The sequence below is a fragment of the Sturnus vulgaris genome, chromosome 6, assembly GCF_052056855.1.
Source record: "Sturnus vulgaris isolate bStuVul1 chromosome 6, bStuVul1.hap1, whole genome shotgun sequence".
NCBI classification, from domain to species: domain Eukaryota; kingdom Metazoa; phylum Chordata; class Aves; order Passeriformes; family Sturnidae; genus Sturnus; species Sturnus vulgaris.
Genome location: NC_142248.1, coordinates 46,446,580 through 46,458,647, shown reverse-complemented (window position 1 = coordinate 46,458,647; position 12,068 = coordinate 46,446,580). Strand labels below are relative to the sequence as shown.

Here is a 12,068-nt window from a genome sequence, read left to right as displayed (position 1 = left end):
CAAATAATTCTCTGCACTAAGCCCTTTTTGTAAGGTCCTTTCCTTCTCCTTACCCTCTAAAAAATCACTGGATCTCTCCTCCACACCATCAGCTTTCATTTCCCTGCCTGGCATTTCAAATATCATTGAAATATCTAACACCAGTACAATAAAAAAAGAGAAAAAAAAGAACAGAGGAAGTTACAGGGAGACAAACAGAGAAAAGCCATTAAAGGGAAGTCTCCTTATTTATACATATAGACCAAAGACTCAGATTGTTTCACACTCTAGTGAGAATTTTTGTTTCAAAGCTACTCCAGGGACAACAAAAAAAAAAAGAAATTGTGACTAGAGGATCAAACCTTGAAGAAAAAAAAAAAACTGATAAAATTTTGCAAAATGGCAATTTTCAAGCTGTGTCTTTAAAGAGCAATGTCCAGGAAAACCCAGCCAAATTTGGATTAATGTGAAATATCCCAGCAAGTCACTTCTGAGGGAAAGCAGCAGATAGCTGCCAATAGGAACTATTAAAAATTTAAAGGAGAGAAAGTCTTTCTTTTTGAAAGGTTCTTGTTGCCTAGAGAAATTGTGGCTGCCCCTGGTTCCCTGGAAGTGTCCAAGGCCAGGCTGGACAGGGCTTGGAACAACCTGAGATGGTGGAAGATGTCCCTGCCCATGGCAAGGGGTGGAATTGGATGGACTTAAAGGTCCCTTCCAACCCAAATCCTTTTGGGATTCTATGAAAACCATCAATAAAAAACCCCTCCATAATTCAGGACATTTATACAAAAGTAATTTTAAAATGCTGCAGTGAGAAAACCAAGGAATCAGGTCCACGTTCTGCTATTCCCCTTTGCAGTGAAACAATTCCTAAATCAAAGATATCCCTCAGCATCCACTGTGATAAAAGCCAAAGGGCATGAAAAGCAAGGACCCCCCAGCACACATCCTCTCTGGACATGCCAGGGATTACTCAGAAGTGCTGGGCCAGAGGAGTTATGCATTTCCTGTTTATCTTTCCAACTAGAAGTGGTTTCCAAGTGAGCAGCACGGATCCACCATGCAGGAGTGCTGTGCCTGCCCTCCTTCCAAATCAATCTGTACCTATTTCTTGATTTATAGCCCTGGGAATGTTTGCTGCAGCTTTAGCACAGCCTGCTACAGATAAATTCACAGTAACAGGATCAAATCTCTGAGTGTTTCTGCCAGGAGGAGCTTCCCTCCCTCCCTCCCTCCCTCCCTGCTCCTGGACCCCACAAATTCCAGCTGTCTGCAGAAAATCCAGCACTCCCAGCAAGGCTTCAATCCACAGCTCAGCAGGGTCACACAAACAAACCCAGAGCACAGGGAGGGGAGGAAATGGGGCAGGGGAGAGCCAGAGCCCCCAAAGTTTAGGCTCAGAGCCCCCCAAAGTGCAGCCCCAGAGCCCCCCAAACTCCTGGAGTACAACAAAGGCTGGGAGCAGGAAAACCAGGATGCTTAAAAAAGGCTCAAATCCTCAAATCCTGGCAATCTCCAGCAGCCTTCCAGGGGGCTGCAATGTCAGCTGACAGCTTATGCAAGACTTTTATCTGCAGGAAAAAAAAAAAAAAAAGCCAGAGAAATTCACTGTCTGCTGCTGAGTTCCAAATAAAGATGGGAAACAGGCTCTTTGAGCTGAGCAATGATTTGAGCCCAGATATCATCTTTCCCTCCATCTGAACCTCCACACTCCTGACTGCAAATCCAGGGATTGCCTTTAAAGGCAGAATGCACTTTTTAGCAGCAGAAGAAAGGTACACACCTAAAAGAATTCAGTCCTAACTTGGAGAGTGGTGCTCCTGTACTTCAGACCTGTTTTATCCCAGGAAAACCAGCTATAAACATTTCAACATTTCACCTACAACATTTCACCCCAAAACACTGCAAGGCTGAGTTATAAATTACACCCACAGCAGGAGGAGTGCTGCAGTGTTACTGAGCTTGGTAAAACTCAACATTCAGAATTGGTTTCTCCTTCCCTTTCTCGAGTTCAGGGCTGTGCACAGGCCTTGTCACAGGATGTCACAACCACAGCCACAGCTCAGAAGAGAAGTGTGAGGCCAGAGCAGGATCCTGAACTCAGCTCTGCTGCAGGAAATTCACTATGGCTGTGTTATGTCACTGTCCTGGTCATGCTTTTACACTTCACTTCCCACCTACAAACTTCAAACGAGCTACTGGTGGTGGTTAAAAGAGATTAAAAATCACTCTCCAAGAGAATTGACCAAGCACATGCAGAAGGAGGGCTGCACACTCCTTAATTTATCAATATTCAAGTGGATCAGAGCTTATGGTTTGATTTTTTTTTAACATAACTCAATTTTCTTTCAGTTTCATAATAAGTCACAGAAATAAAAGATGGTTTTATCTGTACTTACTTGTTGCTTCCATCAACAAAAGGATTCCAATGTGAAGCAAAGTCACTGCCAGCTGCCACAACCTGAAAATGCAAAAATTGTCATTTTATTTCCCCTCCCTGTCAAACTAAAGTATCTTAAAGCATCTTATCCAGCACACACAAAAGAGGCCTGAGGGATTCCCCAGCCCTGCAGAACAATCCACAAGCACTAAAATCAAATTCCAAAGAGAAATAACATCTTGCAACCTATAAAGAAATTCTTGATAATTTATTTTCTTCTTCTTAAGAGTTAAAAGCAGCACCTGGAAATGGTGTAATGTCCAGATCAAGCAGCAATAAGGAAAATAAAAGTTTATGGTGAAAAATCCAGTAAGGGTCACTTAGGGAATTTTAAAAATTTTTTTCCAGCAAGGTGCTAAGGATTGAACAACAAAATATTGAAGATACTGGAATTTTAATAAATAAATAAACCCCAAACTTGTCCTTACCATCTCATCCCGAGCTTCTGTTTCTTTCCGTAGAGGGGGCTCAAACTGCAGCTTATCAACTACAAAATAAAATTATTTCACAATTAACACACAGAGTCTTGCACTGGGATCCTTTCAGTGCTCACTGCAGTGAAATTCAGGTAGGAACAGATCTAAAGTTCGTGTACACAACTCTGAATTTGCCTCTCAAATGAGCAGCACTTCAGTATCAGCCTCATTGTGTGACTGCTCGAATTTGCAAATATGAAAACCACAAGAAAGGCCAAAAGCAAACACCAAGTCACAAAAAGGTAATTATTTAACCACCTGTCACTTTGAAATGCATGTGAAAGAGAAAAAGGCTCAAGAGCAAATTTCCCAGAGTGTGATGTAGGTGGTGCCAGTGTTGGTGCTACCAAAAGCTTTTGATCAAATCTGCAGATAAAATCATTTCTACCCTCAGCATTTCAGCTCAGATCCATCTGAGTGGTTTATTAACACGAATGTTAATTTTATTTTTGAATAATAAATATATTTCTTGTATTTTTACAATGTAATTTTATTTTCGAATAATAAATATATTTCTTGTATTTTTAGAATGTAACTAAAATCTATTTGTTTATATTAAATAGATGCATATTTATAATATATATAAGTAGTTATATTAATATATATTTATATATTTATGTATGTTAATATATAACTATATTATATTATATTATATTATATTATATTATATTATATTATATTATATTATATTATATTATATTATATTATATTATATTATATTATATTATATTATATTATAGTGGTGGTTTGCAAAGATTTCTTGAAATTTTTACCTGCTGAGATTTGGGCAGTCACCCTTGTACTTGACAAGGACCAACCAGTGTTGGATTTTTAAGACTGACACTTTGTTACACCAATGAGAAAATTTATGTATCTCTGTGAAACACACATGTAAAAACAAACAAAAAAAAACCCAGGAAAGCTTTGTTTTATTTTCATTTCAAATTAGCAAACCCAAACTGCCACAAGTAAATAAATAAAAATATTTATATTAAATATATATACGTGAGATAGATTTATTTCTATTATATTTATTATGTTATTATGATTGTTAATTTTTTAATTATTATTATTGAAGCATGCTGCTTCTGCAGGGTTTGTCTCCCCACTTTTGGTGCTGTTTTGGGGACAGCAGAGGTGGATGCTGCCCAGGCTGAGCACTCACAGTTGATCTCGGACGCCGTTCTCTCGGCGCGGCTGTTCCTGTTGCTGGAGCGGATGGTGTGCCGGGCCACGGAGTGAGGCTGTGGGCACGGATGGCAGGTCAGGGGAGAACAGCACTACAGCCTGAGCAAGGCAGCAACAGCCAAACCAACAGCCAAACCAACAGCCAAACCAACAGCCAAGCCAACAGCCAAACCAACAGCTAAACCAACAGCCAAGCCAACAGCTAAACCAACAGCCACACCAACAGCCAAACCAACAGCCAAACCAACAGCCAAACCAACAACCAACAGCCAAACCACCAACAACCAAACCAACAGCCAAACCAACAACCAAACCAACAACTAAACCAACAGCCAAAACAACAGCCAAACCAACAACGAAACCAACAGCCAAACGAACAGCCAAACCACCAACAACCAAACCAACAGCCAAACCAACAACCAAACCAAAAGCCAAACCACCAACCAACAGCCAAACCACCAACAGCCAAACCAACAGCCAAAATAACAGCCAAACCAACAACCAACAGCCAAACCAACAACCAAAGCAACAGCCAAGCCAACAGCCACACCAACAACCAACAGCCAAACCACCAACAACCAAACCAACAGCCAAACCAACAACCAACAGCCAAACCAACAGCCAAAATAACAGCCAAACCAACAACTAAACCAACAGCCAAACCAACAACTAAACCAACAGCCAAACCAACAGCCAAACCAACAGCCAAACCAACAGCCAACAGCCAAACCAACAACTAAACCAACAGCCAAACCAACAGCCAAACCAACAACTAAACCAACAGCCAAACCAACAACCAAACCAACAGCCAAACCAACAGCCAACAGCCAAACCACCAATAACCAAACCAACAGCCAAACCAACAACCAACAGCCAAACCACCAACAACGAAACCAACAGCCAAACCAACAGCCAACAGCCAAACCAACAACTAAACCAACAGCCAAACCAACAGCCAACAGCCAAACCACCAACAACCAAACCAACAGCCAAACCAACAACTAAACCAACAGCCAAACCAACAACTAAACCAACAGCCAAACCAACAACCAAACCAACCAGAACAAGCACCCACTACAACCAGACAAAAGCAGCAACGGCCAAACCAACAATAACCAAACCAACAACCAAATCAACAACAACCAAATCAAACCAGCAACAACCAAACCAACAACCAAATCAACAACTAAACCAAGCAGTACAAGCATCCAGCAAGAACCAAACCAGCAAGAACCAGACCAACAAACAAACCAGCAACAACCAAACCAACAAACCATCAACTAAACAGCAACAACCAAACCAGCAACCAAACCAACAACCAAACCAGCCACAACCAAACCAACCAGAACAAGGAGCAGCTGCTGGCTGAGCTTTCACCTCACAGCCCCAGTGCATTTCAAGCTGCCAGTTGTAACAACAAGCAGAGAATAAAAAATGTCCTCACCTCAAAATCGTCATCATCAACCTCCCCATAGTGGGTGTGGTTCTCTGGGTTGTTGACTTTGTCCAACAGCTCGACTGCTAAAGACCTGGAGAGACCAGGCTGCCCTACAAAGCTGTGCTGTAACCACACAAAAAAAAGAATTTTTAACGTGCAATTAATAGATAATTTTAATAATGTAATATACATTATTAATATAATTATAATGTAATAAACATTCAGGAGTTACTGATTTTTTTTTTGGTGCTTTCTGGGGGTTCAGCTGTTATTTTAATGAACTCCTTAATGCTGGACTTTCTAAGAACAGAAATATTGAAACACCACGCTCTGGGGTCACTTGCAAATGAAACTCCAATCAAACAAATAATTCTACTTGAATTTCATTTTTTATATCAGAAGTTCAGAGTTTGGGAAAGCAGAGATACATCAAGAGCTGCTGGAATTTTTGAGAGTCAGGAAAGTCCAATTTCTACACAACTCCAAGGCTGAGGCACCACTTGTAGAAAGATTGAGAACATGAAGCCAATTTCTGTAATTGGCCAAAAATTGTATAGAACTACATAAAAATACACTTTTTTACAATACAAGTGGAACAAAATCCACTTGGCTAACAGCTGATCAACATGTTCTTCCTTCAGATTTCACCATTTGATTTATAAGATGAAAGAAAATCAGTTTCTCTTTATTTTCCCGCTGATCTGTTCCTCATTTTGAAACAAAAGATCCCATCCTGAGGTCACCAAATGTCCCAAATCACTTACAGAGAGAAGTCTGTCTGCTGTCGGTCTCTTCTTTGGATTTTTTGTAAGTGCTATCTTGACAAAATTATGGAATGTTGCTGACCTTAAAGAAAAAGAGGGTTTATGTTGAATTTTTCAAGGTATTATTGATTTTAAGACAGTTGCTAAGCAGATTACAAGAGAGTGTGAAAAACTCGAATATTGTGCAGGTATCTCAACTCCACTTTGAATAATTACATTTCCAAGTTCATAAAATAGGGGGAAAAAACCCATTTGATTCATGGAACTTGCACAGAAAACATTTTGGTACAGAAAAGAAACCAAGAATGACACCAGGAATTTCTCACAGGACAAAAAAAACAGAAAAGGATTAAACCATTACCTGTCCCAATGACAGGAATTAAGGAAGGATAAAGATTTTTCTTTTAGAACATACTAAGAGCACCAAAGAAGGGTCTCTTCTTCAATAATAACAATTTTTTTTTCCCCCCTCTAGCTATAAAATCACAGAATGGTTTGGGTTGGAAAGAACCTTAAGGATCACATAATTCCAATAAAATATGGATCAAAGGATGGAGCTCCACCTACCATTTTGCTTTTTCCTTTAGCTTGGGTGGTTGAAAATTACTTTTTGACATTAAAAACAGAGCCCTAAAGGGAAAGAAAGAATAATGATAAAAAAAATAATTAATTTCATTCCAAAATCTAAATACTTTAACACTCTACAGTGAGAATCATGCTGGTGAAACTGGATTGAGTTTGCACTGGGTTAAAGGAGAGATACAGGGAATCTGTTAATTTTATTTTTAAATAAAATATTTTTAGTGCCATAATCCTGTTAAATATTAGGGTATGGCTTCTCTAGTGCTTTCCTGTCACCAGTAAATCTGTCCCTGCTCTCCATCAGATTCTTGATTCTGGAATCCCAGAATGATTTGGCTTGGAAGGAACCTTAAATCCCATCTGACTCCAACCCCCTGCTATGGGCAGAGACACCTTCCACTAGGCCAGGTACCACCAAAAATGTAACAATTTCATGATTTTCTTTATAATTTCCATTCCAAATATAAGATTTGAGCAGATTGATGCCTTGAAGACAGACATGAAAACAGTGAAGGAATCTTGGTGGGAGTTTTTCCTTCTGAGCTCCGGAGAAGCTTCGAGCGAATTCTGAGGATTCCTGCTGAGTGAATCCCCAATTCCTGGGATTCAGGAAGGTTCTGGAACCTTCAGGGCACAAACCTCATGGGGTGGAGGTCAAACATGGGTGGCTGCAGCTCTGCCAGCTCGATGGCAGTGATGCCCACGGCCCAGATGTCACACAGCTGGTTGTACCCCCCGTTCTTCTCCACCGCCGCCACCTCGGGAGCCATCCTGCCAAAAAAAAAAAAAAAAAAAAAAAAAAAAAAATCAAAAAACCCACTTCAGTTCCTGCTCTCAGGGAGAGTTACAAAAGTGTGCACATAGCAAGAAAAAAATAGAATTAAATGAAATGTATAACTGTTGGATGTCTGTGACAGAGGTTTAGAATTTAAAATACCTCGTATTCCTCACCCCAAGAAAGAAAGAAGGGGTTGGGGGGAAATGAACAGGAAATGGGGGGGAAATGAACAGGAGGAATGCAAATATTTTTATGTCTAATGGATTAAGTTAAGGATTTTATGTTCAGATTGGCTTTTGATCATTACAGAAACATTTTTAAAGTTTTTATTAACATATGTATACAAATACACATATCCATATAACATAACATATAAAATATTACACACTAATTTAAGCTCTACACTTACAATGATTCAGTTTGTTTCAATATTATTCTACAAAGTATTTATCATGTTTTTTTTTTTTTTTCCTTAAGGCTCTGGAAATATCTTGGATCTAAGGAAAATTAATGTGAATTTGGTATGTTTTACACAGTGGGTAGAATCTTTTGAATTGTCTGAACACAAACTAAGGGACACAACATAACAAAAACAAAGAAAGAACACAGCAAAAAATGTCACATTAAAGAGCAAGATAGGGACACAAAGAAATCAAAAGCTCCTTATGGATCCAAAAAAACATTTTAGGAGAGGGGATACATCTGGATCACCTCTGGACAAAACCCCCATTCCCAATGGGAGCCCACCCTGAGATGTCCTCAGCACCCAGAGGTGTTTTGGGGTTGCTGGGAATAGCACCAGGCTCAGCATTCCCAGGAATTTATTAATGACCAGAAAACCTCCCTGTCCTCTGCCCTCCTTCTCCAAGGCAGCAGCAATTAAAAGCCAAATTAATAAATTCATTCTTTGGATGAAGCTGTTTGCCCAAAAAACCACCAGGCAGCTCCTCTGCACCCCAGTGATGCCTAAACCCAGCTAAATTTGCATATTAATCCAGCTCAAGATTTACAAATGATTCTTTGCATATTAAATGTTGCCTCGTGCAGACTTTAATCAGTAGGGATGATTAAAAAATAGTTGGAAAATCTGGTTTTCTTTCTGGAATCACAAAGACATTATTTTAGTCAATAAAAATATAAGGCTGAGAAACTAAACAACCATTGGGGTTCCCCAAAAAGGGAGAATATTCTGGAAAAATAAATTTGAGAGAAAAAACAACCCTGCCTCAAATATCAAGTAGCTTTTGTTACAGCAACAGATGAGCTCCAATCAGTGCTTCCCAGATTTTTACCCTTTGGGTATTTTACTTGGAAAAAAAGGGAATTGATGCAATTTCTATAGACATGTGTGTGTGTGTGTGTTTGAGGATTTCTGGCATAAATACAGGCTCAGCTTTGCAGCACAGCAATCAAAGTGATTTCTTACCAGTAAGGGGTGCCAATAAAGGATTTCCTCTTTGCAATAGTGGCTGTTATTTTTGCTGCTACCCCAAAGTCAGCTGGAAAATAAAATCAAACCATCAGAGCCTGAGAAATCACAGTTGAAGAGCCCAATCTTGTTTTGTTGTGAAAGAACAATCACATTCTCATCCAAATTAAAAATTCATTAAGGGAAATAATTGAAGATTAATAACGGGATCATTAATGTCTCTTCACTGACATGACTTCAAATCAAAGAGTTTTCTTTTCTACACAGTTCCTCTCTTACATCGTTTTTCCATCTCACAATACATCAACCAGAATTTGTGGATATTCAATATAAGAGGAAAAACAGCATCAGGCCTTGGAAAAGGCACTTTTTGTGTTTTATTTATGGAGGAATTGTGATGGGACATCTGTTCTCTGCCCTGGACACTCTGTCTAGGGGCCAAGCATCCCTTGATCTCAGAACTCCCAAACATCAGGTGGTCATGCAGACCCAAAAATCATTAAAATCCATTTTATTTTGATGGATTGATGGTATAAAAGCTGGAGGATAACTTGGAAAAATCCAAGCAGGCAAAAGGCTGGTAGCACAGTGTATCCCAAATTTAATGCAGGGAGTGCAATCTCCTCTCAGTGTCAGCTTTTCCTCTTTATTTTTCCTTTCTTTAAAAAACTGTTCTTTCCCAACACAGAATTAAGAAAATCTGAGAGGTTTAAAGGCTCAGTGGTTGAATAATGAAATTATCTCTAATTTCTTGATAAAATACAAAACTTCTCATTTCCTAACATAGCCTAGCCATGGATACACACTTTGGCATCACCTTCATCATCATTCCAAATAATCATGGAATAATTTAAATTGGAAAAGACTTTTAAATTATGGAGTCCAGAACTGCCCAGGCCACCTCTGTCCCATGTCCCCAAGTGCCACATCCACATGGCTCTTAAATCCATATTAAAAAACTCAAATTACTCACCCAATTTAACATCTCCGTGGTCTGTTAGTAGAATGTTTGCACCCTAAAATGAAATAAATTAAAAAAATCTTTATCAGGAATATTTTTCCTGCATTTGGAACTGCAAGATGAATTTCTCAAGGTTCCATGTTTACCTTTATATCTCTGTGCATTTTGCCCTTCATGTGTAAATAAGCAAGACCCTGGAAATAAAAGACAAAATTAATTATTCTGCCATTTGTTAACATCCTTCAAAGCCAATTTCCAGTTATTAAATTTAATTTTCTCAATATATTTTATTTGGAAGTGGAGATATTTGGGATTTGCAGATAAAGGATGCTTCACCTCGAATTTCTTTGCTATCAGCAGTCACAAAATGAAAGAGAATTTGATTTATCTGGTTACAGTATTTTACCCCCACATATCATTACATTTACCACCACAGAGTGGGCAAGCAGTTCAAAATTTAAGCAAATATTTGCATTATACCACACTAGAATTTCTTGCTCATTTTTCTTTACAGTATGGAAAATAACAAGTTACCTTGGTTAATTAGTTTCTGCTTAATTCCCAATAAAAAAGTGCTGGAACTGTAAGAATTTTCTGTATCTACTTTATTTACATGGAATAAACATTTTATTGTGCACCTGTACAGTACCTGTAGAGTTTCTCTGCACACATAAGCAATTTGCAATTCTGACAGAGGTCCTGTTACTGAAATAAAGATTCAAAAATTCACTTTACAACACAGAACACATAAATAACATTGTGTAGCAGCCAAAAAGTGATTTATCCATGTCAAAGTTCAAGGCTGGTTTTATATGATCTGTATTGTACACTGAGCTGAAAAGAGGGGTTTGTTTGCTTGTTTTTCTCTAAAAATATCCCAAACAGCACCAGCCCAGAAGACAATACCCACAGTGAGGAGAAAATCTGCTTTTTCAGAATCTAATTATGATTTCATGTGTGATTTTGTATTGTCAGGAAACTGAAAGTGACTTCTGCTAAGATTTTAATATTAGAAATGGGAATATTTCATAGCAGGGATTATCTAAAGGAATTGTTTTAAAGGATTTGTACTGAGTAGTTGAAAAATAAAGCAGAAAGAACTCAGGCATCCAAAAACTCAGTGTTATCATTTAAAGGCACAGCAAGTCCCCAACTGTTTTTCCAACAACTCCAATAAATTATTCTGCAGCAGCAACAACTCCAAATGAAACTTTAGGAAGGAAAATAATACAAGATTGAGATGGTATTTCACAGGGGTGGGAATAAAAGTAATTTTTCCCCTTTAAAGATCAAATGTTGAGATTTCCCAATGAAAATTGCTTCCTCACTCCATGCACAGTGTCCTTATCCAGCTGTTCTGCCATAAAATGTCAAATATTAAATGTCAAATCTATTAAATGTCAAATATTATGTAAAAAATAAAATGTCAATATTACAAATATTAAAAATGCTGCAAAGTGCTCTCAAAATCTACTGACTGTAGCTAAAAATCACTGTTTGTGCCCTCCCCAAAACCCCCACATCCAGTGCCAACTGTTCCTTGCAGGTTTATTTTTTTTTTTTTTTAATTTTTTTCTTTGCAGAAAGATTCCCAAAATTAAAAAAAAAGTGAAAATAATTGCCCAAGTACCATGGTAAATGTCCTGGAGGGATCCCCCACCACAGTATTCCATGCATATCCACAGCTTCTCACGGCTACCAAAACAAAATTAAAACACAGGCATCAGGAACTGATTGATCTGGATGCAGAAATCATCATTATTTCAATTATTTTCTATTAGTCTTGATCATTCTCTGTTAAAAATACACATTGTGATACATGTCCAGTAGTTACAGTGTTATTAATACCAATTCTTGTGTTATTGATATAAATTCTCATGGTATCAATAAAAATTTTTATCAATCAAAAGTTTTTATGCCAAAGTCCCCGAGAAAAATTTAAACATTCTCAAATAAAACACCAGAGGTTTATCTGCTGTCAGCAAAATTACATGAAATATCACCCTAAACTCAAGTGTTTGAATCTTAAATTG

General features: G+C 38.2%; 1 protein-coding gene across 1 annotated transcript in view; it reads right to left on the bottom strand.

Annotated features, from left to right (window-relative positions):
• MAP4K5 (mitogen-activated protein kinase kinase kinase kinase 5) overlaps positions 1-12,068 on the bottom strand; it is a 56,294-nt gene that overhangs the window by 15,063 nt on the left and 29,163 nt on the right. The window contains exons 4-15 of the mRNA XM_088166431.1: positions 11,666-11,730; positions 10,685-10,740; positions 10,182-10,229; positions 10,048-10,090; positions 9,072-9,144; positions 7,507-7,638; positions 6,853-6,915; positions 6,286-6,367; positions 5,528-5,644; positions 4,061-4,139; positions 2,848-2,906; positions 2,379-2,440 (exon numbers count right to left, since the gene is read on the bottom strand). Of these exons, the coding sequence (XP_088022557.1) occupies positions 2,379-2,440; positions 2,848-2,906; positions 4,061-4,139; positions 5,528-5,644; positions 6,286-6,367; positions 6,853-6,915; positions 7,507-7,638; positions 9,072-9,144; positions 10,048-10,090; positions 10,182-10,229; positions 10,685-10,740; positions 11,666-11,730 (879 nt within the window). The remainder of the gene's footprint in view (positions 1-2,378; positions 2,441-2,847; positions 2,907-4,060; positions 4,140-5,527; positions 5,645-6,285; positions 6,368-6,852; positions 6,916-7,506; positions 7,639-9,071; positions 9,145-10,047; positions 10,091-10,181; positions 10,230-10,684; positions 10,741-11,665; positions 11,731-12,068) is intronic.